Here is a 26,313-nt window from a genome sequence, read left to right on the forward strand (position 1 = left end):
AGTCACGTGGTGTCACACGGACGGCCATGTTTCCGAAACACAAACAACAAGAAGAGCAGCGACTGGGAGCCAGCAGACACATACTGATACGCAGCAGCGACCGTTGGAGGAGAGGGAAAAATAATAAATAGAATACAGAGCACGACTTTCTGAAAGTACGATTCTGTCGAATGAATACGTTTACAGTGTTTAGAGAGACCAATGCAAACGATATATTGGCTGTAGACACGCCGTGCAGACAACCAGTCTGGTAGCTATAAACAGTGAAGGTAAGCCATGGTTCCTCTTTGCAGCTTGTCTTTTAGCTAGCTGGCTAACGTGAGCTAACGAGCTAACCTCGGCTCGTGCAGCTCGGATGTTTGGTTTTACCTGCCGCGAGAAACGCATTTTCACTTAGTTGTTTTACAGCTAAACTGCGATTGTTTCTGTCATTGTGTTAGTCTTGTTTACATCGCAATAGCCATAGCTTAACACCGACAGCGAAGTGGAGGTGGTCGTTCGCACATTGGCGGAGCAGGCCGGGGAGTCTGATCCCAACACTCCGCCCCCTCCGCCATCATATCTGGTGTCATTTGAACCTACAAGCCAAGGCCTTTACGATCAACGCATACCTTGTGCTAGGTTAGGTAGCACGCTAGCTAACCCATCTCTGTTATGCAACAGAAATTTGATATTGTGGGTCAAATACTCTTGTAACAGTTGATTTATCTTTCTTTTTCAACAAATGGATTTGCGCTAATTAGCTTGAAATTTGGACAATGTATGCGTTAATGTAGTTCGCAACCACTGGCGGTAGCTAACGTCAACTGTAGCTATTTGTCTATATGTTAGCTTCCTTCACGACCAAACAATTAGCATTGCTTAGTTTGTGAAAGTTGCTAACTGGTTTGTGTGTAAAGTCAGATTTAACGTAGCTTTACAGTCTGCTATCCCGCAGCCTGAAATCCCGTTGTCCCGCCACGTTTTGAAATGCACTACATTCGCAAATATTCAGGTGTACAATACATATCAGTTTTTGCAAGCAGCGTTATTCCTTGTGACCTTGCTTCAGTTTTCTCAGTGCAAAGTTGGCAGACATTAAATATGTTAATTCTTTGCCTGTTGTTGCCTGAAATTAAGTAGCTAAATAATTTAAAGCCAAGATAAATGTAAGCGAGCTAAAGATGTTTAGTATAAACCTTTATATTCTTAATTATTGTAGTTTGTTAAATTGTTTTATTCCATTGCTGGGATTTGACGAGATCTCACTGTTATTTGCATGATTTCCAATGATGTGTGCTATAAATTGATCCCAGTGTTCTCTTACTTTGCGCCATTTAAACTGATAAATAATTGCAAGAAGCACACGTTTAAAGTCACAATGCTCAGTAATTTACCATTACTTTCAATATGATTACCAGCAGAAGATAATTCACAGATTTGTATGAGACATTCTCATCTGTAGCTTTAAGGAGTGTATCAAACTGGTTGCAATGTGATAATCTCTTCTTCAACTATGGCCTTATTTTCCCAGTTTACCATCACAACCATTGTATTGTGTCATTTAAGTTACCGTAGAGGTTAAAATACTTTCAGGGCACACACAAACAACTTCATCTACAGCTGATTAACCCAGAAGGAAAGTTAAAAATGTATACCCACACTGCAGTTTGATGTAAATTGGATCTGTCAGCATCCAGTTTTCAGTTGTCTTAAATATGTGTATGTTGCAGTATTATTAGTTGTGCTATTGAATGTCCTTTGAGCTGCTTAGAAGGTAGACTGTTTAAGTACAGTATTGCAATCATAGCATACTTGATGTTTTGTAATTACTTAGTGTTCACTAATCACACTGAGGCATAATGAGTTGCAGAAGTTTTAAGTATTTGCAGATAACGGCACAAAATCCACGTTATCAATAAAAGGTATTTAAAGCAAACACAAAACAGTTTTGTCATAAAGCATCATCAAAGCATTTATATCCCATGCACAAAAGGGTTGAAGTTGCATATAAATGTATGAATAACCATTATTTCTTAGTTATGTTGAGACAACAAAGAGAAAAGACAAGGAAAACCAAAGTAGAGGATGATATATCAACATTGACAATTTTGAAAGACAAGAATGTTTTTGTTTTTATTCATTTCTGATCTCTCGATTTTAAAATGTTAAATGGAAACAATGACCCTACAACACTGCAAATATAGCAGAGGGCTTTCCATTTCAGTACACAGGGTTGTGTGAGCAATGCAAAAAAAAAAAAAAAAAGTATAAAAAAAAAAATTTGAGTAAAACAGTCAATATTAAACAGCAACTGTTGATATGCATCATAAGAGACCGCTAACTGTAGTGTGGTACTGTGTTGTAAGCTTGGGCAATGTGGACAAAATATGTCTTAGTATTTTTTTGGCCTTTTGACATTGTTGACATTAGATGCCATTTTTAACAGCTCACATCTGAGTGACTTGAATCATTGGAAATTATGTATTTGTTGTTGGTTTGATCAATGTAGTTTGAGTCATCGCTAGTCGGATACAGGAGCTGAATGCCATTTCTTTTAGTTAAAGTAATTAGCTTTACTAAGGCCAATGAATAAGTTGTAGCTTGTTTTTGCCACTGACTTCAAGCATCAGATGCATAAACATGACATAAGTCTGCATAATTAAAAAGCTGAATTAAATTAAAAATGCTGTTCAGCTGACATGGAAGCACTAGGGCCTTCCATGACGCAGCGGCAGGGAGGATCAGAATCAGCACATTTGTAGTCAGGAAAGTTATGTAATCCTTGAAAATAGAAACGTGGATAAAATTAACTATATACTGATATTTGCATTTCTTAAAATTGAAATAGTGTGTAATAAGTGCGTCAATAGAAATTCATATTTTGCAGTTTAACTCGGTGCCACACGGTGGTGCCAAAGCATTAGTTACAATAACCTAAAGTCCCGCCCTTCTCATGTAACTAGCCTCTGTTCGGTTAGGATTTCAAAGAGTTTCTTTTAGAAGTCTAAAATTATTTTGTAAGCATTCAAAAAGTACAACTCTGAACAGGCTTTGACTTTATGCCTATGTCTAACACTCGTGGTAGAGATAGACGATATGAATAAAATCTTCTATTTCTACTTGAATCGAGGTATGTCAACCAACTGATGCAAAAAATCCCACAAGTCTAATTTATCCCTAAGGAATTCTGCTAATTTACAAAGCTGCACACAGTGGGTTAAAACAGCCAGAGAAAGCTATGACAGAATCACTATAAACAATTTTCTATCATCTCATATTGTGTATCACCGTGTCTAAGTAATGGGATATTTAATTAACTCACAGTGATTGTAATTGGGTACAGCTCATAAAATCTGCTGGCAACGTGTTATTTAAGTCTCCAGAATATATGGTCCCTTGATATCTTTACATTAATCCTAAGGACAAAGACAGTTAAGCTCATATACATCTGAGCATATGCTTAGTTTGCTAGTTTTATGGTTTACTTATAATTTAGACTATCTTGTGTTGAATTTATAGTGTCAGATTGCTGTTGAAGGTTATTTCATGCAAAATAACTTGCTTAAGAACAAAGAAAAAAAACAATCTTAAGATTTAGTTTGATAAAGGGTATTTTTAATTAAGATTTTACACCCTTGCCTGCTATTTTGTCCTTTGATTAGAATACCATCCACATAAGTCCAGATTGTAACATAAAAAGGCTAAAAACTGGGTTTTTTTCCCCCATGAGCAGACTATTGCTGAAAAACAGCATAAGCTAATGCTAGATACTGCCTGAGTAACATAGTGTCAGTGTTGTTGCATATGATGGCATATCCCCTGCCCTGACAGCATTAAATCACTTCTAGCATTCAGCTAGTCGAGAAAGTGTTGGCCTGGGGCTTGTGCCTTAGAAAGCAGTGCTCAGTTCAAGAGGAAAGTAAAAAGTTTCCGTTAAACATGACCACAATTATCCATCAAAGACATTGATGTGACACTTACTATTAACTGTACTTGAAGTGATGTGTTGTCATGTATCATGACATTAGCAAAAAAAGTTATTCAAAATGTATGAACATAAGGATGTGATATTCATATCATAGGGGCACTGTATGCATGTATCGGCATTAACTGTTGAAAACTAGTTCCCTGGTTATTGGTTTAGTTTCCATGGCATTTTCAGGAACTATCCCCATCCAGCTGCATGCATTTAGAAGCAGCTGGTTCCCAACATCACTGAAATAGACTCCCTACATTTCTGGATGGAAAATCTCCTGTGAGCAGCAGAAACATTGGCCCATGATGGAGCACTAAACTAGAAATAGTTTGCCGTTTCATTTGTTCACCGAAGGAATACGACAGTCGTTTTCTCCCAGCTCAGTGTGCTGTAACAGATTGATCAAATTGGTCCAGTACCTTTCAGTGAGTCCAAGGCACGCTGCCTCGAAAATAGTATGTCAAGGCTACACATCACAAAATCAAATTACATTTCCTTTCCTGTAACAGCAGAGCCAGACTGCCAAGCTGTGAAAATGCATCTTACCAGCAGCTAATTTATTAGGTGTCCACTTCTAACATTATTCTTTCCATCTTTCTTTGATTTGTCTGATTTCTCTGGTCCCATCTCTCAAACGCTTTGTTTGTGTTTTTCCCTGTGTTTTTTTTTTTCCAGTGGTGCAAAGGGAGGAGGACAGGAAATAAAGGAGTTACCTGGAGGGTGTCCGTCAATCCACATTTCAGTTGGAGCGAAAGAAAAAAGGCACGGAGGGAGAGAGAGAAAGGAGAAGAGGAGTGCGAGTCGCGTCTGCTCTTGGCAGCTGTTCCAGCAGCCTGATTCATTGTTTTGGCTGTTATTTCGTTCCTGCGTTACCTTTTTTGATGAATCAGTTCATATTTTTAACTTTAATGTGAGATATAACTGCTGTAAAAACAAAAAAAGAAAAAAAGACAAAAAAAGAAAGAAAACATTATTACTAGCAAGAGTGTTTTTATTTTGTTCCATCATTAATTTCCAAGGTTCTTTTTGTTTCTTTTTTTATGTTTAACAACCTTTTTCGGCTGTGAGTAGCAGGAGCTTCCATTCTCCAAACTATTGTCAAACCCCCTTCCTTACCTAGTTTGGACCTGATAACCTGGTATTCCTCAAGCACCTGAAACTGGCAGCTATTCTCTTTGTGTCTGTGTGTTTGGGGAGCTCTGTGACCACAGCTTAAACACCACTCAGCCTTCTAGTCACCTAAGCCTAACTAAACCCAGCCAGCTCTAGCCTGGTCCAACCCAGTCCAGCCTGCTCCGATCATCTGGACAGGGTAAGGCTTTTGTGGGCATATTTATTCCTCTGCATATACATTTCTACAAGTATTTACAAGTTTGTTTGTTTTTTGTTTTTTTTGTTTGTTTTTTTTAAACTAATAACTATTTTATTTTTCTCCTCAGATACTCAGTTCTGTGTGGACGTGAGGAATATGACTGCTGAGACTCTTAACTTCGGCCCAGAATGGTAACTTATATGATTTTTTTGTACGTTATTTCAATATGGTTTTAAAATACTACTGAATACATAGAGAAGCAATTCCTGGAGAAAACACTTGTGATTGCTCTCACAACGTCATGTATGGTCTACATACATTTTTGGCTTAAACCTAGACATTTTTGACCTGGCCACTGAAGGAGAAGTCAGAGGATAAGTCCTGGCTTTTCATTGAGCCCCTGACAACTACAGTATTCACTGTGAATTTTATGTAACTTTTAAATGAATTTTTGAGTTACCTTTTTGTACCAAATACCATGGAAAAATTGCCCATATTTGTGGAGATTAGAGCTGAAAAGATTAGTTAATCAGTCATTTGACAGAGACTTAGTTTGCAACTATTTTCATGTGCAATAAAATCTGAAATCTTTGCTTTTCAAATGTGAGGACTTGCTGGGTCTCTTTGTGTTATGATAGTGAATTGAATATCTTTGGTTTTTCACTGTTGGTTTGACAATAAGTTATTTGAAGACTGGACTCAAGGAAACATTTTTCTATTTTTTCTCCCTCATCTTGAAAACACAACCATTAACTGACATAAATCATGAGCAGATTAATTAGTTATGATTATAATCTTTGCATATTTTTTTCTGGACTAAGAGACCAACCAGCATTGTTGCCTTTAAAAGGGCCAAACAAAAGGGATGAAATGTGTATCAGCAAATTACTATAACTATCTGAATGAAAGTTACAGTAATATTCTTGAGTTCAGTGGGTTGGTATATGTAAATTATTGTTTTCAGTTGTAGTTTTTAGACTTTTGTAATCACCAACTATAACAAAACTGTCAGAATGTAGATTTTGTCATAGTGGTGTCCTGTCCATCTCTGTCTCTCTGCTGTTTCACCTCCTCCTCAGTGAATGTTTGTGTAGCGATTAATGGGGGGGGGGCAGCTCTCCATCTCTAACAGCCTGTGACTGCTGTGTGCATTCTTGGTGCAGTGCCAGCCTCGCAGAATATTTCTCTCTTTACACATCTGCAGCTGCTTTCCTCTCAATGGCCCTACCAGGCCACTTTTATCCTTGTGCCCTTTTAATATAGCTATAGAGCGGCCAGTGCATGTGCTCACCACAAACAGCTGTCTGGCCAGCATGTTTACAAGTCCTTTAAAGCCTGTTAGCGTTACAAAATTATTTAGACCATTTGAGGTTTTGTTGGCAGTAGAGTACGTTAGTCATCATGATGGAACTCAGTGAAAACAATCTGCCACTCATTTAGATTTATGTAAAATTTATTAGATCAGCCTTTGATCTTCGAGACTCTGACACAGGATCATGAATGTATAGATTTCAGTGTGTTGACGATCCTTTAGATTTTGTGCTTTGTCCTATGAGGGAAGGAAGCTAAATTTGGCTACAAGTGAAGTGGATACAAATATGCAAAAATATTTCTTCGTACCCCACCCACTGGCATGTTTCTTCAGCTCTCCTCTTATTATGCATATTAGTCGCTGCTCCACTTATTTCTATCCTATTTGTTATGCCACATGCTAGCAACTGGGCTTTCGTGATGCTTTCCTTTACCTTTTACACCCTACACCCCACCTCCACATCTCTGAGTTACATATGGTTTTGATGTGGAGCTGAGAGTCAATGACACACTTTGTAGAGGCATGTGAATGGAGCCATTGTTAAACAACAGGCCTTGGAAGCTGGCCTGCTAGTAATAGCTTTTTAAAATGAAATCTTGAGATTGGAAAGCTAATATATCATCTGTGTTGAGCCAAGTGTATTCAGGAGGACCTGCGTAGGAGGATGGGTGATTTGTTACAGAACATTTAGTAAATTCTTTTTTCCCTGCTGCAAGATGGATGCTATTAGATATTTTTTCTCCAATTCAGATTAAAAGGAATTCTATCATGGTTACACAATCGCGCTCTCGCTTTTTCTGTGCTATGTGCCAGCAGGGGAATTTACAGTTATTTATAAGTGGTATTTCTACAATATATGTCAGCTTAAGTCAGTAGTCAGGAAAAAGTTCTGCAAACATGTGGCTATTTTTCATGTGTTGATACTGTTAAATATTTATATGAATTAGCTGTCTCTAAACATTTCACCCAAGTCCTTCTTTTCAAATCCAGCACTGAGATGTCCTGTGGTCTGTCTGAGATTCATGCAAGAAATATTATCCTAATTCTTAAAGACTGCATTCTTTCTCACACAGGCTCCGTGCACTGTCCAGTGGGGGGAGTGTGACGTCCCCCCCTCCTTCCCCCGCCATGCCAAAGTACAAGCTGGCCGAGTACCGCTACGGCCGAGAGGAGATGTTAGCACTTTATATCAAAGACAACAAGGTTAGTGGGAAAACTACTGAATTTCTCTCAGGATTAAAGAGTCACAGAAAGTGAACAAGCATTTTCTAAAAGCTAGCATGATTATTATTTTAAACCTCAATTTACTTTCCTGTCCTCAAAACTGAGAACCTGTTTGTAGGTCAGTCATGGTAAAAGTTTAAAGGTGTTCTTGTCTTCTTAAGTTCCTATTATTGCTGTTTTTAGGTCCCAGAGGACATGCAGGATAAGGAGTTTGCTGCTATTCTGCAAGATGAGCCCATGCAGCCACTGGCACTGGTGCCTCTCACTGAGGAGGAGCAGGTATGCTGTAAACACACACTCACAAATACAGCTATACCTGCTAATATAGAACTGTTTCAGCCCGTCATGTGGTATTTCACTGTGATACAACCTCAACTCGAGAGCGAGCTGTTCTGTTGGTTGACAAATGTGGCTGTGAGCTCACATGCCTCACATTCCTCCCTTTTGCTCTTTCCATTCTCTCTCCGCAGAGGAACTTCTCCATGTCTGTGAACAGTGTGGCGGTGCTGAGGCTCATGGGAAAAGGGGCGGGTGGGGCTGCCCCGGCTGGAGTGGTCCGAGGACGAGGGGCCACACGAGGCGGTCGAGGTAAAAACTAAAGAAAAAAAGTCTCATAAAACCATTAAGAGAAACCGTAACATATAAAGAACAGCACTTATTCAGCCCAAGTGCACTTATGATAAATCCGAAACCTCTTGAGCTGAAACTAACATGAATCCAACAGCAACAGAAATGGTGCCCCTAACCCTTGGCTGAAACTACAATGGCTGTTATCCAGGGAAAGTAAAACAGTTTATTCAAGCCAACCACTCAAGTGTTTATTTCCCCCTTCCACCATCTTGATGCAACACACTTCCTCTTGGCCTGTCTAAATAGTCCTCCTTTTGTGCAGCCACACCTGGCTAAAACCACTGAGCTTATGAACTCACCTTGTGCACACACACATTGCCTCATGCATATGAATAGCCAACGTAAACATGAGCCGTCCGGTTCAAGACAGCCAAGGGAAACAACTGAGAATAATGATACTGTGTGGGTTTCATAATTTGTGTACATGTGTTGGTGTGAGTGCCTGTCTGCAGCTTGAGGGGGATATAAGGTCATTAAAGTGTTAAATTATTTAAAAAAGATGACGCTGAAATATAAGCACCCTCTTCTCTCCGTGTAAATAATCAGGACGAGGTCGTGGTGAAGGTGGATTCTACCAAAGAAGTATTGAAGATGTGGAGGCGGGTTTCGGCCGCAGCGTCCGAGAGATACACCGCAGCCAGAGCTGGGATGACAGGTAAGAAAAACCCTTATAACCAAACCTCAACAAGTGTCCTTACAAGGGTGGGCAAGGTCAAATAAATCATGGCTCCAGGTGCACTGTAGTAAAAGGGTGTATCATCACTGCTGAGAGGAGCTGTCATCCAGTGCAATAAACTTCATAATCTGCTCTGGTATTTTTGTAGGTTTTTGCTCTCATGCTGTAATTTCTCAGTTTGCAGGCGTCCTCTCTTATCTGAACTTAAGTATCTGTTGTATTTCTCTCTTAAGTTTTTTTCATTTTATTTTTTTTCATGGACCTGGATAAAATGCATGAATTGCTATCTGCCATGGCAAGATGCAAATTTTAGCTGGACATAAACTAGTTAATGTTTGGGGCTTGTTTTCCTCTGTTTATCACTTAAATGATGTAATTTCTATCCATTTCCCTCCTTTCCTCAGGGGTGAGCGTCGATTTGAGAAGCCGCTGCGGCGGGAGGTGGTGCGTCCTGGCTTTGAAGAGGCTGCAGGTCCCGGGGGTCCAGGGAGGAAGGAGTACACAAGGGCTGACAGTGATAACTGGCGCACCCTCCGGGAGGAGCAGGAGGAGGATGAGGGGGAGCCGGGCAGCAACTGGAGACTCGCTGGACCCCGCAGGGATGGTATGATAGTACTGCCTCAAACTCTTGTTTGTGTTGAAAATGAAAGCTGTACAAAAAGAGCAAAGGCCTCATGATTTAAGTTCACTTTTAAAATGGGTGGTGGGCACTCTGCACACCTTTTTTTTAAATATGATTTTATTCACCAGTGTGAAGGGACTGTAGCTGTTACCTTAGTTTAGCTGCAGCTTAGAATCGGTTCATTACACTGGAGGCTTCAATCTGCAGCTAATTTTAGAGTGTTTGTGCTTTCAGAAGAGAGTACATTTAAGCTGAACTTCTGCTAAACTGGAAATTCCTGTAACATGTTACTCAACACAGATGATTCAATCAACATTGAATACTACATAATAATGGTCCATCCTGTACATTCTTTGTGATGTTCTAATGCTATGATTTTATTTTATTTCACTTAATTGGATAAAAAAATTAAAACATTTTTTTTTTAAAGTCTTTGAAATTAGGATTCAGAAGTCAGAAAATTGCAGTAATATGAAACAACACAACGTTTTAACTTTTATAGGCTTTTTACTTATTGACTTAAATGTCTTACATTAAATATTAATATATCTACTTATAATGTATTCTCAAACAGCTTGCCCATACTATAAAAATGGAAATTGAACTTGAAATTGAAATTCTCTTCTTTTGCATTGTACAGCTTCAGGTGACTGATATGATTCATATGTATAATAATACAATATAATGTCTTTTCAGTAAAAGCATACATTACTACATTAGACGTGGAGTGCACCAGCTAATACACAATCCCTGTAAACTGTCCTGTTTTGTATTCAGCTAGGTTTTAAAGAAGTATAAAGGCAGTGACAACTGAAATAAGTATAATTAAATTTGGTTCATATTTAGGTTAGAGTGGTCCTTATAACACCATACATGGTGAAAGCTGATAATGGTTTTAAATATTAAAATGGCCTGAGTAGCAGTGATTTGTATTACTACATTACACTGGTTACACTCTGTTCCATTAAACAATGTGTGAGCAGGTCTGATTTAAACAGTGGATATACTGACATCTAGTGGCAGTGAAGTGATTTCTCAGCAGGGTTTTGGCTGAAACATATTTTTGATGACTCCTGATTATTGCTTTTCATAGTATCTTCACTGACGGTAGTCAATGTCTTCTCTTTGTCAGATGGTGGTCCTCGCTCAGCAGGCTGGCGGGACCACGGCGCTCCAGGCGAGAGTCGCCGGAGGAAGTTTGATTTTGACTTCCGAGACTCGGAAGGTCACGGTGGTGGCCGCCGGCGTGCAGGCAGTGAAGGACTAGAGGACGATAGGGACGGCCTGCCTGAGTGGTGTACAGATGAGGAAGACGGGGAGATGGGCACGTTTGACTCCTCTGGAGCTTTCATGCCTATGAAGGTGTGTACTGTTTGTTTATTTATTTCTTTATAGAAACTCTGTTAGAAGGAGAAGTGGAAGTTATATATGCAGCCTCTCGATATGATTTAACATGCTCTCGTTAAGTCCCCTGTTCTCAAGTTCCCCATGTCTTCCTGTTTTAGAAGAGTGGCAAGGAGACAATCCTGGAGGAGGAGTTGGAGTTTAAGGGGATAGAGGAGGAGGAAGAGGAGGAGAGCTTCGCTGACATCGAGAGGAACAGTGCTGATGGAGACAAAGATAAAGGTGAGGAAACATTTTTCTTTATTTGATTTAGAATGTGTTTGCAGCTTGTTCCATACAGTTATACTTAGTTTGTCACCAGCCCAGGAGTGATTAAAAACAACTTTTGCCATTTATTAAAAATTTTTTTCTTTCCTGTCACCTCACAGAGAGTAAAGACACCAGCTCTGCTGTGGTTGATGGTGAGGCAAAGCCAGCATCACCTTCCTCTTCTCCTCCGACACACTGTACCCCTCCATGCCTGGAGCCCCAGCCCAGCAATGCAGGCCCGGTGGTGGATAGCGCTCATCTGAGCAACAGTCTCCCTGTGAAGGCCAACAGCACGCCAAGTGAAGGTATGTCTAGTTCCAAATCTCCCTCTACTTTCCTGTGCTGAATGTAGTTTTAAGTGCTACTGACACAAAGATTTGGTCCGCAGCAGTATCATGTATCGCTTATGTATGTTTTTAATAAATGTAGGCAATTTCAGTTTTATCTGGGCTATATTTATTGTACATATACTTGAGTCTGACTGGACTGATTCTGTTACTTTAGAGTTTGTAAGCTCTTATTTTCAGCCTTTTTCGTCTCAGTACTGTGTATGTGCGTGTGTGTGTGTGTCAGAGAGAGGAAATTCAGCCACATGGATATTTTAGTTTGATATACAATATGTTTAGCCCCAGTCATTTAATATCTTGTTTACTGAACCCGCTGTTCCTTCTGTATCAAATACAGAGCCAGTAGGTGGCTTTACCCCCCCCCCCCCCCCATATCCAACATCACCATACCATTAATAGAAATACTAAAAATAGGACCCATTGTTTAACTAATGTTTGTTCTTGGTGTTGTTTTCGTGTCAGACATGGCTCCGACAGGGGGCTCCAAGCCCCAGCTGAGCCCCAGCGCCGCCACTTCTTCCAGTCTGCCTCCCCCACCCCCTTCCTCTACTGCTTCTCTCCTCCCTCCATCTGGAGGAGACATCGAGGACGATGAAGGCATGAAGCACCTGCAGCAGGTAGGAACAACAGGAGGCACATTTCAAGCAACTGTCTCAGAAATATTATTTAATCATAATGAAAACTGCATTTAACACAGCTGAACAATCTCTTCTACTGATTTATTTTTTTTACATGATATTCTTGGGTCATTACGTTGAATATACATTGAGTCTGTGTATATGTGTGTTTGTGTAGGAGGCAGAGAAGATGGTGGCATCACTGCAGGACACTTCTTTGGAGGAGGAGTGTTTCACTCAGGCTCTGCAGCAGCAGCAGGAGAGCAGGAACACGGCAGCCGCTCTGCCGCTGTCTCATGAGGCGGCCATGAAGTGGTTCTACAAGGACCCACAGGGAGAGATCCAGGGTACATTCACACACTTTACTTTTTTTTTGGGGGGGGGGGGGGGGATTTACAGCCACTTGAACACATATGAATATTGCTTCACTGGATCACAGCAGTAAATTGTCTGGAAACATTTAAATGAGGTACATAAAGTCAGGCACATTACCACAGGGTTTGCATTGTAAACTCATCTCTGTCTCTGCCACCCACTCCCAGGTCCCTTCACCACAGTGGAAATGTGCGAGTGGTTCCAGGCTGGCTACTTCACCATGACCCTGCTGGTGAAGCGGGGCTGTGACGAGGGCTTTCAGCCCCTGGGGGATGTCATCAAGATGTGGGGCCGTGTGCCCTTCGCCCCAGGGCCCTCCCCGCCGCCCCTGCTGGTGAGACAGCCACCACCAACGCAGCGCCCGCAGCCCAACCGGGGGCCCGCCGGGACTGTGAGTCAGAGCTCAGCCAACGTAGAGGATGGGGAGGGGAGGATGCAGAGGAGAGGGAAGATTGATAGACAGGTTATGGTAATAGAAAATTAATTAATACAAATTAATTCAAATAAAGTTGAAGTCACATGAGGGGTTTTTTATTTCAGAGTTTCTGAAATTAACCCCACAAAACAAAACATGCTTCTGTCATTTTAATTGTGTTACACTTCATTTCTGGATTACCTTCTTATAGTCTGTGCAGTGGGGAAGATTCAATAATCTAACCTCAGTCATCAAATGACATTTTACAATGCCCTCCAGTTATAATCACTGGCTGCATGTAAGCTTCAAATTGGTGGAGAAGAACAGGGCAGGCTCCATACCATACATAACACTACAAGTATGGTCAGGTACCCCTGTTTCCCTGATACTCTTTTTCCTAATGTGGAAACCCAGACTAGTCTGACAAGTCTGTGGTTAAAAAGAAAGGATAATCCCATGTTGGTAAATGGTGGTATCAGTGGGGTCCAAAAGTCCCACTGTATAAATGCCATTGTAAAAACCTCAAGCAGTGCTTTCTGTGACTTGGCCCACTATTTATGTGATAACTGTCTTTGGTGTCCTGAGTTTGAAGATGCATTGTACTGACTGGTGATCTCTCTCTCTCCCTCTCTCTCCTTTTTCAGGGAAACCTGGACCAGGAGCGCCTGAAAAAGCAACAGGAGCTGGCAGCAGCAGCAGCTCTTTATCAGCAGCTCCAACAGCAGCAGCTATTCCAGCTCATTAACAGGTGGGCCTATGGGGCTTGTGATGGTTTGTCCTGACATGTCTGGACTGGTTTACATTAATTTGTTTGTGTCCTAGTTTCTGATTTTATTATAACTTTTTGACTTCAATTTTCATGTCGGAATTGTGTGTGTGTGTGTGTGTGTGTGTGTGTGTGTGTGTGTGTGTGTGTTTTTTCCAGGTGCAGTGAGCAGGGTATGATGCCTTCGATGAACAGATCGATGTCAGTGCCAGATACAGGGTCCATGTGGGACATGCATACCTCAGCTTCACAGCCGTCAGGTACTTTTCTAGCCTCCAGCTGCTTACACATATACTGTATACACGCATTTACACATGCATTAAAAACACATGAATAGACAGTATATCATGTGTGGCTAAAAAAAATCCAATTCAATTTCCCTGTAGGCGGTGAAGCCAGTCTTTGGGACATAACAATGAATCCTTCTACTCAGGGTCCAACTCTCGAACAGCTTCAAAAGGTGAGTAAAGTCGAGAGCGTTTCAAGCGATGAACACAATGCATTTGTAGCATGTATAGCATTTTGCATTGTTGGTCATGTCAGTTTCATTGTATTTCACTGTCAACAGAAACATTTCAACTGAAACGAGTAAAAGCAACTGTTTTTGCTGCATATAAAAAAAATTAGAGATTATAAGCGCTGCTAGCTGCTCACTGTAATCTCAGTTTGTGCCTGTTATCCTGTGTGACTGTTGCTCTTTGTTTGTTTCCCCTTTAGCTCCAGCAGGAGAGGCGAGACGCTGAACTCAGGGCGAAGCGTGAGGAGGAGGAGCAGCGTAAGAGGAGGGAAGAGAAGAGGAGGCAACAGGAGGAGCAGAAGAGGAGGGAGGAGGAGGAGCTCTTCAGACGCAAGCAGGTGAGATGAAGGAAGGAGATTTTTCCATCCTCCCCTTTACTTTAAATTTAATCATAACAGCCAATAATACCCTCAAATCCCTAAAAAAAAAAAAAAAAAACCCTCAGCCCTCTGTTTTGAAACAATAGTGTGTTGACTTATTGCTTTAACTAGATCAGCGAGGTTAACTTGAACACAGTGGCTTTCAATTCAGTTCACCAAGTAATAAAAGGACTGTAGCTATTAACTGTTGACATCTCTCATATCCTCCTGTAGTGTCGTCAGCAGCAGGAATTGATCATGAAGTTGCTGCAGCAGGCCCCCCAGCAGCAGGGTCCTGGGGCAGGCGGCTCAGGCTGGAGTGGGGGTCCGTCCTCGGGGCTCACCAAAGCAGGAAAGTCCTCGGCTCTGGCTCTGATGGAAATGCAGCAGGAGGCAGAGAGGCTCCTGAAGCAGCAACAGCAACAGAGAGCCCAGCAGCAGAGGGACCGCGTGAGTTTCATACAGAGATAATGTTAGCATGTTGTTGGGAATGCTGATCGAAAATCCAGTATTTTTGGTCATAATAATCAGTCTGATTTATCTCTGTTTCCAGCACCCAGGCATGTCGATGGGGAGCTCCTCCATGGGAGGGCAGTGGGTGGAGGGTGTTGGCATGTGGGGTGGACCTGGAGGTATGGAGGGTAAAAGCGGCAGTGGAGGCTCTTCAGGCAGCATGGGCATGTGGGACGAGGCTGTGAAGAACCAGGCCAGCCTGCGTGGCAACAGCAACAACATGGGATTGAAAAACAGCCGCAGCAGCCCGTCACTCAGGTACATATAAGATTGAATAAACTAAAATGCACTGTTGAATGACTCAATAAAACTTAATGAAGCTCAAAATAGTGTAGATACCTACTGAGGCATATAACATTGCAGAATTAATGTATGTTTTTCAGTTGGTCTGTAATAAATATGCTTTCATTCCTGTATGTCCTCTGCAGTGATCAGTACATGATGCGTCGTAAGCGGACAGAAGAGGAGGAGAAGCTGCTGAAGCTGCTGCAGGGCATGAAGCCTCAGGATGGCTTCACCACCTGGTGTGAACAGATGCTGCACGCTCTGAACACCTCTGCCAACAACTCCTCCTCCTCTCTGGATGGTAGGCTGCTCAGCTTTTATGTATTTAGCAGTGTCAAGGGTGAGGGAAGTTCAACCTAGATAGTGAATTGCTATGTGTTGCACGTTAGTATTTAAGTGTGTGTATATATATATATATATATAACGTGAATTAACCTCAACCTTTGTCCCCACAGCAGCATTGCTAAAGATTTAAACTGTGTCTGTCTTTATTTAGTTGCCACAATTGTGGCATACCTGAAGGAGGTGGAGTCTCCCTATGCAGTGCTGGACTTCATCCGGTCCTACCTTGGGGACACAGTGGAAGCCAAAGAGTTCGCCAAACAGTTTCTGGAGCGACGTGCCAAACAGAAAGCCAACCAACAGAGACAGCAGCAGCAGGTAGGCCTGAGCTCAAAAGGTTTTAAGTCAAGAACAGCAAATGTCAGAAACAACCTGTTGAGGCACTGCCATCAGTTCAGAATCCAAAACTAAAAAAGAGAAAAACTTCGACTTTTCTCTGTATTAGGCTACATCCACACTAATACGCTTTAATTTTTTTAATTAAAAATGATCTCTGTCCATATTAAAATGCATGAAAACGCATATCACATGAACATTCACATTGGCTGGGCATGTGCTTGCTGGTGTAAACAACAAGCTGATTGTCTGTTCTGCAGTTGGTTAGTAGCAGAAAATACATATGAACGGCAAAGGCAGCTGTAACATTATAAAATTCAGGAGTAAACTGCACAGCAGCTGCTAGCAAAGACAACTAGGTCAGCATCACTTAATTTGTTATCCATTTGCATTCACCACTAGTAGTCGTGACAATCATTTCCAAAACGCTCAGTTTTTGCCTGTTCAAACTAAAACAACCCCAGAGTTTTCAAACTAACATGGGTCCAGCAACGTTTCCAAAAGTCTGTTTTATGGGCTCAGAAACTCCAGAGTCGTGTGGATGTCAGGTGTACATGTGGTTTTAAAACTAAAACATATTAATGTTGATCTAGCCTGAAGGACAGTTAACATGTCTTCTGATGGCTGCTGTAAAAGCAGTGACTAAATATCTGATCTTCATTGGACCTGACCTTCATGGTTTCATTGGAAACTAAAAATTACACCATTTACTGAGTACACAGTATCAAATGTTACTTTTTTCTTTTTTTAAGTTTTTAATGTCACTTATTTTAATTTGTGCTACAGACTTTTTTTATTTTTATTGAATGAAGGTTTATGGTGGCAGCTATTAAACTGGTGCGAAAGTTAAGAATGAATGAATGAATACAGAAGCAAGATTACTCTCCGTGTTTAGTAGATTTTGATTTACAGATTTAGAGAATGTCCCTGTTATATTTTGTGTTGAATGAAGTGATATGTATGGATGTTGATTTGACATGAGAGACAGTTGTGTAATACTCTGTAATGGCACATGATTGTAAATACTACTTAGCTTACAGTTACAAAAATAGAAACCTTTGAGTGTGACCTGTATGAATTCACCCCCCTCCTCTTCTTTATTGCCCTAGTTATCAAAGGAAGTGGCTGGATTGAACATGAACTTCCCTCTGCAGGTAAACACAAATATGTCTGTATACTGTACATAAACACAGATGGCATTAGAGTTGTGGGGAGAAGAAAGTGGTTGTTGTTGTTTTTGTGTTTGTTGTTTCCTGCTGATATACAACAAACCTGACAGGTTTTTTAACAGTAATACCTAACATAATAAATGTTGCATAGTATGTGACCTAAAGGCTGCTACAGACTAGCAAACAGTTGTTGCTGCCAGGTGCTGTTCTTTGTTCAATAGACAAACAAGGCTGAGTTGATTTTACTTTTAACTCTCAGGTGCATTGTCACAGTTTGTAATTTACTTCAAGCCTAGTCTAATCTCTATAGCATGGAATATGAAATCTTATGAGGCAAGAAAATTAAGTTAGTTTTCATTTCAGCAATTATCTTTGGCTTTGTAGTGTTGATTAATCTGTTTAATTCTAATTCTGGCTAATTCCTCTCCTCTCCTCTCTTCTCTCCTCTTCTCTTAGGACTCAATGCGAGGTATGAATCCAAGCACCCTGCAGTCCATGTTTCAAGCCAACCACATGGGCAAGGCTGGTCTCTATGACAACCAGGGGGGGAAGATGAAAAAGAAACAGCCCATGATGCTGCACTCTGACCCCAGCATCTTAGGTAAGTGATCTCACTATAAATTAAATGATTCTTCTTCTTGATTTGATTCACCTGTAAATGCTCAGAATCTATAAATAGCTTGTTTTAAATATCTTGACCAGAGATTATACAAAACACAACCTGTCAACAAAAACACCAGCTACACAATCCCACATCAAAGTTAGACTTTATACAAAACAAGATAAAACGGAAAATGTAATTATCAGCAGGAATCAAATGGAATCGATCAAAGGTGAAAAAGGATGAAGTACAGGCTTCTGAAGCAGCAGCAGAAAGTATTACACCACCCTGATGACTTATTTACACACGCTCAGCTTGACGCTCACTTTTTTTTCCCCCAAGGAGCACATGTGATCCGTAGTTGAAAAATTTATGAACATATAGAACTTCAGGGGCGCAATGAAAATATATCAAATAATGTGTTTTTCCTTAATGAAGGGATAGAAGGAGACATGTACCACCAAAATTATTTAATTTATCCAAATAAAAAAACATATGTTTTTAACCTCTTCGCCCAATGGACCCAGTACCGGGTCCAGCAGAGCGGTGCAATATATAATTGCTTATAAAAATTTCGTCTTTTGTTGCCATCAATACTTTTATTGTATTTTGAACTTTGTATATAGTATGTTATATGTTTATATTTAACTTTTACAATGTCTACGAAGTAGAATCAACCTAATATAGCAATTTAGATACCATGAAAGAGATTCAGAGGCAATATGGAGACAAAATTATACAATTTAGTTTTACACACAATGGTAGAATCTGGTGATGCACACGTTAATGAAGTGGCTCAGGGTTGTATTGTGTGCACATAGCCTCCTGTAGTGGAAATCATTAGTAGTTTGTAGCCAGATGTCCTTTCAAGAGGTAAAAAAATGGAGAGTCCACCTGGCCCCATACCTACTAAAACATTTGTAGAATTTATGTGCTTGGTGGTATTTCTACCTATATTGTTACAGTTGTAGTTAAGAAGTTGCTGAATGGAATCAGTGGCATCCAGTGCATGGGACCAATGTTATCATGGTGTTATCCACTGTTTAATTTAAAATAAATTCTAGTTGAGGGAAGAAAAAAAAAAAGTCTTTATCACAATTTACTCAGCTATAGTAACAGTCACAATGTTACTGACACGTGGAATAAATTCTCTGAGCTCATTCCTATCCATAGTGACCAAGCTCTTCTAAATGGGCCTGATAGTTGTGGAGCTATTGGGTACGTCTGTCTAGGCGACGCATACCAGCTAGCAGGTTAAATTATTTCTTATTATTTAATAGTTATGTGATTTATGCTTTAAACTGCATAAACAGTGAAAATGACATGCACACTTGTTCACACATTGGTTTGGAGCAGTGACATGACATTGTTTTGTTATCAACCTTTTGTTGACAAAAAAAGAGTCTACTAGGTCTGAATTTTGTAATATTTTTTTATTTACACACATGCTCCTAAATATATTTTACAGTTTGCATCTATTTTTAGTCCCAAATGTGAGTGGAAGATCACATTGTCTGTCGAGCCCTGCCACTCCAGGTGACGAGTAGGATGTGCTCATTGGGTTGGTTTATGTCTGAAGTTTATTTATGTACCCATGAGCTATGTGGAGCATAAACACAGAGGTGGGATCTGGCTCATCCCTGAGGTAGATGGAAGCAGGTGGCCAAGCAAATGTGATAGAGGTAAAAAAAAAAAAAAAAAAAAAAAATTGGCTATTGGAATCACAGGTTTAGATGCAGCCATATTATTCAGATTTAAAAACGAGGGGAAAAGTGTCTGCAGACTGAGTTTTACAAGCTCCCCAGTTATTTACACTTAAAAAAGCCTGGGGACAGTTGTTCTGGCAGGAATGTATTGGAATTGCGTAATCTGATAATTGGTACATACATGGAGCTTGTAATATTTAATGTGCACATTACCCCTCATTCTTCATTGTAAAATACTGATCTTTTCCTGTACATTTTCTTTACTTAGCTTAAATTTGTGTACTAAGTTTTCTGCTTTTTTGTGATGGTTTCTGTCTCAGAGAGCTTCTTCAAACATTTAGAAATACTGTTGAACTTTTCCAGAACTGAAGGGCTCCTCCTAAATTGAGACCATCAGATAGTTTCTGGATTGCAGATTTGTCTCCTGCCTGCACTGTCTAAGCCCGCCCCCTTTAAACTCCCCCATGTCCCATCCTCCTCTGATCTCACTTTGCTCTCTCCGTCTCCTCTCTCTGCCCTCCCCTCCTCCCTGCAGGGTACTCATTCCACAACACGGGCGAGTGTCTGAGCCTGAATGAGATGGAGATGGTGGAGGATTACTGATGTGACGCAGCGCAGCAGCAATAGCTACCTGAGGCCTTCTGTCTTTTAATCAGACAAACCTGATGACGAATGTGCACTGCTGGGGGAACCGGGGGTGGGGGTAGGAAGGGAGCGCGCATGAGGGGAGTTGCAGGGTGGAGGCGCCTGGATCTGCGCCTGCCACTCGTTCCTTCCCTCTGGAGAGAAAAAAAAGGGCTCCCTGCTGCACCAGTTGATCACTTGAGCAGGGGAGAAGGGGGTGAGGAGGGGTGAGGTTAAAAGGAAGATGGGTATCCTCTGGCACTCAAAAGATTAAGCACCTTATACTGAACTAATGCACTTTATTGAGAGGGGATTTGAATAGTTTTTTTTTTTTTCGTGTATGTATGTATGTGTGAGTGTTTGGAATCAGTGTGCACACAGTGTGTGTACATACACATCATCTGTGTGCATTTGCATCGGAACTGGAAGGGGGCGGTGAAAAAGTCGGTGGGGTGAATGGTCGGGCTGTTAGGTTTTCAAAGTCAGGGGGACCTTTAGTTGAAACCTTATCAGAGAGCAAATCCTTTCTCGAAAGACAAACACTGTTGATATTTCTCTTGTTTAGCATTTTTTTACCTTTATATAAAAAGTAAAGCTATTGAAAAATGGATTATAAAAAAACTTGAAGATTTGCACTTGCCTAAAAAAGAAATAACAAAAACAACAAAAAAATCAAACAAATGGGGTTAGTTATAGAAGTGAATATTTTTTTGTGAATGTGTACGAATGACTGTGAGAGTGACTGATGTGAGATGGTTGGTTTGTGTCAGTAATATACCAGTCTGCACAATGTTTTTTTTTTTTTTTTTTTTTCATTTGTTGCTTACCAAGATGTATGAAACATAAGAGGCCATTTTTGTCTTTTTTGTTCAAATGGTAATTTTGTATTCTCATGTTTAGAGAGCTTATGTGTGTATGTGTCCCTTCTCCAAACAGGGACTTGATCTCCATGTTTTGAGAGTGAATGAATGAGAGAGAGAAAGAGAGAGAGAGGGCAATTGCACAACACATCCTTTCTCTCACCAGCTCTTCATCCCCAGATAGACGAAATAGAAATGCATACATTTGTAAATGTCAGCTTTTGCGCTCATCACATGATGACCACCACTAGTTCATTTCCCTTTGCTTCTCCCCACGGGGAGCTGTCTCTAGACCAGTGAGGACTAGTAGACAGGGCAAATCATGAGGGACATTACTGTGTGTGCATCTGAATGAGACTTTGTGTGTGTGTGTGTGTGTGTGTGTGTGTGTGTGTGTGTGTGTGTGTGTGTATGTATGTATGTATGTGTATGTATGTGTGTGTGTGTGTTTTCAGAGTGCATGTTCATTTACTGTTCATAGAAATGAGTTAAGACTACAGGTACTCATTTTGAATACATGTGCTTTTTTGTATGTGTATGAATGCACATTTGTGCCTAAGAACTTGGATAGGGTGCGTGGCCATTGAGACATTAACTCTTTTTTGAGAGCAAGTGTGACGTGTGTCAGTGCTCAGCACAGTGTATGTAAAGTATGTAAGTTTATATCGTAAATATTTCTAGTTCAGTCTAGGGGTGATCCATCGGAAGGTTAGTCCAGTCTGTTTTCCTGGGGTGTGATCACGTTGCCTTTTGTCAGCTCTCGAACTTGTGAATGAAAGGTGTCGAGTTTCTGACTCTGAAAAAAAAAAAATACAGCATCTTAATGTGCAAGTGCACAGAACGGTGCATGAAATGTTAGCATATTGTGTTACTTATTCGTTGTTGCAATTTGATAATGACGAGTTTTCTTTTTTTAATGAAAAATATATATGAATATATACATTATATACAAAGTTTAAAAAGTATTTGGACTAAGATAATGAGCACTTGGGGCTGCTATTTTTGTTGTGTTTTTAATTTTTTTTTCCTTAATTTGTTTTTCATTTTGTTTCATTATCGCCATGTGAAGTGTGTGTATTATTTCTTAAGAAAATATTGAATGTATTCCAAAAAAATGACAAGAAACCCGTGCTGATACCAGATATTATTTTTTCCTCAGAAGATTTCAAAAATGGAAACAAAATACAAAAAAGCTTCAGAGTTTAGCGAGGTCTTTTTATTTTTTTTTTTATTTTCATAGTGGAGAAGAAAAAAAAAAAAAAACTCGGGATGGATACAGTTGAACACACTGCCTCTACAATCCTGGTCGTACAAATAGTGACTAAGAATTCAAAGAAAGGACTCTTTCTATTCCATACTGGAGCTTTGGTTGTTTACAAACCACATGGATATCTGTGGGTGCAGTTTTGTTTTTTCTTTTTTGTTTGTTTGAAATTTTTTTTTTTTTTTTTTTTTTTTTTTGTTCTAAGATAAGACGGGTGGGGTTTGCAAGTGCGCTTCTGCCATATGGACATTGAGTGGTGTTTTTTTTTTTTGTTTTGTTTTGAGGAAGAGTGGCAGGCATCACAATAACATGGACAAGATCCTCTAACTGGACCTTTTGTGTGCGGTTGTGGATCCTGAGACTCGATGATCAACCATGGAGCGAAGGCGGGAAAATCAAGGATTGGCTCTGTTTTGTGGAGAACGGAGTGCAGGGCTGCATAACCCTGGAGGGAACTGAGAGGGCGATATGAGTACACCTGGTTCGTGCACTTGTTTTCACCTCAACCCTCATAAGCACTCACACCCTGCCCTCACCAACTCACCTATGCACTTTTGTTCATTCAAGCTGTGAGGTACCATTTTGGGGATGGGAGCACAATTACAACAGGAGGATTGCTACGACTTTGACAAAGTCACTGAAAAGATATTCCCAAACTGAAAAAAGAGACTCGAGAAGCACGTCTTCTCCCACCTCCTGTAAATAACCATATTTTTGTATTACCTTTCAGAGTAGAAAGAAAAGTTGCAAATGGATGAAGGAAAATTCATGAGACATTGATTATATGGAGTGAATGTTCTTCAAGAAAACCAATCTTTTTTGAAAATAGTTTGAGATAGAACTGCTGTGAGTTTCCCGTAGTTTGCCAGTAACCCTGAAATAATCGGGGATGGAAGGGAAAACCACATTGAACATGAACTGAGGTGCTCGACATGCTACAGTGTCTACAAGACTGACTGATAGTTAATTATCAAAGTGGATGTTGCAGTGGCGACAAAGCCCCGCCCAAGAGTGTTTGATCAACATACACAGTAAAGAGGCAGACGGGTTAGAAGAAGCTGTCGGCAAGGGTGCTTCCACTTCGTGTCCAAACCTGGTGACTGCCTCGAGAGCTGTAGCATGACTGCAGGAGCAAAAATCCTTGGATTTGGTAAGAGATGTTTGCCTGATTTCTTCTTTGCTTGTTGTTGCTGTATATTCAGGACTTGATCATTTTGATGTACTTCCAGATAACCTTGCAGTACTTTTTAAGAAAGAGAGAGAAAAAAAAAAGAAGATTGTTTGATGACGGTCTTGTGCTCTTTTTTTTTTTTTTTTTTTTTAAATCTTCTCACAGGTGTCTGGCTGTGCTTTATTTGCTGCCCTCTACAATGAGGATCTAACCTACAGTCAACCCATGAACCAGTTAACCCTAAACCTGTCCTTTTGAACTTGAACCCTAAAACTTTTCTGTCTTGACCTCAGACTGGGCAGGCCGGTGGCATTATCAGTTGGACAGTTACAAGATGAAGTTACAGGTTTTTCAACCATGGATCCCATCTGTGTTTGAAGCGTTAAGCTGGGCATTTGATCAGGCACTCTCCGGCGAGGAAGAGGATAGAGAGACACGAATTGCCCAGATGTCATCATCCACCTCGGCCTGAAACTCTTGGGTGGTGCGTGGAGGTCTTCTAACCAGCGGGACTCCTGCTAGGACGTCAGAGACAGAGCTGGGTCGGGTTTCGGTGGATGTGGCTGGATTACATCTAAGCCAGTAGAAATCCCTGCAGCTGTGGAACTGGATGAACTGAAAGAATTGTACAGAAAAATAGACTTTGAAACATGACAAAATACAAACACGTAGCGACATGTCACATAGATTCTAGAGTCCAAAGGAGTGGCAGACACTACATGCACACTTACAACAAAAAGCAACGTACACTCAGTTACATTGGCTCTCCTCTGGAACCGCATCTGTACACATAACAGGGCTACATCAATATCAAATCACATAAGACATGTACAGACACACACAAGCATCAATGCTCTTCACTATAAATGCTGAGCTCTGTAAATAATGTAAAAGATGGGTGTTTTGATTTTTTTTTTTTTTTTTTTCTCATAGTGGGTTTTTGCTTTATTTCTCTGTTCAACATGCCTTAAATTGTATAGTTCAGTTCTGAACGGCTAACTGAAAATGTTCTCTGAATGATGAATTTACATTGGAAACCACCTTGTTACCTGTCCTCTAAAGTTAAAGAAAGGAAGGAGCTTTCAACAAGACTGTTTTCTGTTGGCTCACAGAACTGTCTGTTCTGTTTTAACTTCATAAATGTACATCTGATCACCATGAAAGTTACTAATTAGCTACAGAATAGAGCAGCAAAGCAGTCTTTGATTAATCTGATTTTTGCTGGTGGTTGGCTTATGTTGCCCTTTTGGTTTCCTTAAAATGAAGAGTGGATTTGTTTAGATTTTTCTTTGTAGATTATTGCTAACAGTGCAGGCTGAAGTCTGTACTGTCTGGAGCTGAGCTGACAGGGTGAGATGCACAGAACTGGCACAGACTTGTTGTGTGATGACTGTTGTTGGATACACTGCTCTAGGCAAAACTGAACCAGAGTGACAGGTCATCTGCAAATTGAGATACAAACTGGGGCTGTTTTGTTCTTTTTTTTTTTTTCTTTTTTTTTTTACACTCCGGGGACTTAAATGTTTTGGAAGCTACTAGGTTCTTTTTACAGTTTTGAGATGACGACTCGGGCTTGTGTAAGGAAATGTGACTGTTAGAGCAAGTTTGCATGATTTGTAATATTTGTGAGTTTTGACACTAAACCTTGAGGTGGGTCATGGGGGGCTTTTGTTGTCTCTGTGCACCTGGTAGTGTTGCTGACCATCTCGGGTGGCCCTGAATAGAGAAGGACTCGACCAGTCAGTTGTGTGTTACCTGAAACTAAATTCCTCAAAATTGGGTAGTGTCTTGTTCAGTGTATGTATACCTAACTGGATATGAGATTAATGCTTTTAGTCGACCAGTAGTTTCTTCTTTTTTTTTGTATCTTTGATAAGTAAACAATATGCAGTTTTTAATTGAAATGACAACTGATATTCATTGAAAACCATCAGCTTGGACTTGTAATACACTTGTACATTTTGATTAGCTGAGGTTTTGGTGGACAGTTACCTGCCATAGCTAACTGTGTAAAATGTGGTAGCCACAGCAGGCTCCAGCATGTCATAACTGTTGAATTGATACTGACGTAATACTAAATGGTTTCTATATTAAAGTAGTTGTAATCACTTGCCAAAATGGAGAAATTGACTTTAAACATACGAGTATGCTATCAAGTCTCTGTGGATGACTTTAAATATACCAGTGTTTGACATTTTTAAAAGCTGATCTTGTGTGGCATTAGTTGTTGGTAAGTCAGTCTGTCTTAAGAGTGAAAAGTAGTTGTTTTCAGTTTATTTTACTGAACTACAAAAGCTTTTATAATTAGTTAAAATGGATGTTTGGTTGTAAGCCTTTGAAAATTTTGTGTCACAGTCTGTCCTCTGACAGTATGAAGTTGATCATCGGTTAATTGTACCTCTGGTAACTGTAGTTCCAACAATATTGACTTAAAAGAGATATTGGCAGTTATACCCCAGTCAGCTCAGCTCCTTTGCTTAAAAAGTCTTTGAATGTTGTTAAAAAATAACAACATACATGTAATGAAACTGTTTTGGAAAAGAACAACTGAAAGATGTGTAAATAGTTTGGCTTTTGTTTGTTTGAAGAACAAAATAAATACTAAATAAATAGCATTTAGCAGTGATTGACTCGGTATTTATTTCCTACCTACATTCAA

General features: G+C 40.2%; 1 protein-coding gene across 3 annotated transcripts; it reads left to right on the forward strand.

Annotated features, from left to right (window-relative positions):
• On the forward strand, positions 1-26,280 carry gigyf1a (GRB10 interacting GYF protein 1a). Of its 3 annotated transcripts, none has more exons than XM_023396570.2 (26): positions 1-269; positions 4,634-5,270; positions 5,398-5,461; positions 7,656-7,785; positions 7,990-8,085; positions 8,277-8,394; positions 8,983-9,091; positions 9,517-9,716; positions 10,867-11,096; positions 11,240-11,360; positions 11,507-11,692; positions 12,197-12,351; positions 12,530-12,698; positions 12,894-13,195; positions 13,786-13,889; positions 14,067-14,167; positions 14,294-14,367; positions 14,625-14,762; positions 15,018-15,233; positions 15,337-15,554; positions 15,725-15,882; positions 16,078-16,241; positions 17,369-17,413; positions 17,885-18,029; positions 20,271-23,633; positions 23,820-26,280. In XM_023396570.2, the coding sequence occupies exons 3-25, from the start codon at positions 5,427-5,429 to the stop codon at positions 20,336-20,338; spliced, it is 3,282 nt and encodes a 1,093-aa protein (XP_023252338.1). In that variant the 5' UTR covers positions 1-269; positions 4,634-5,270; positions 5,398-5,426; the 3' UTR covers positions 20,339-23,633; positions 23,820-26,280. The 3 variants fall into 3 exon arrangements, with proteins under 3 accessions (XP_023252338.1, XP_087027310.1, XP_087027311.1); XM_087171184.1 differs by having other exon boundaries at positions 12,894-13,117; XM_087171185.1 differs by having other exon boundaries at positions 12,894-13,060.
• Positions 26,281-26,313: the final 33 nt, after the last annotated feature.

Source organism: Seriola lalandi, unplaced genomic scaffold (assembly GCF_002814215.2).
Source record: "Seriola lalandi dorsalis isolate HSWRI2012SDOR001 ecotype SW California unplaced genomic scaffold, Sedor1 jcf7180002054979, whole genome shotgun sequence".
NCBI lineage: Eukaryota > Metazoa > Chordata > Actinopteri > Carangiformes > Carangidae > Seriola > Seriola lalandi.

Coding starts and splice junctions, on each gene's coding strand:
- gigyf1a (XM_023396570.2), top strand. CDS start 5,427: ATGACTGCTGAGACTCTTAACTTCGGCCCAGAATG. Junction 7,786..7,989: donor TTTATATCAAAGACAACAAG/GTTAGTGGGAAA, acceptor TGCTGTTTTTAG/GTCCCAGAGGACATGCAGGA. Junction 11,693..12,196: donor CAACAGCACGCCAAGTGAAG/GTATGTCTAGTT, acceptor TTTTCGTGTCAG/ACATGGCTCCGACAGGGGGC.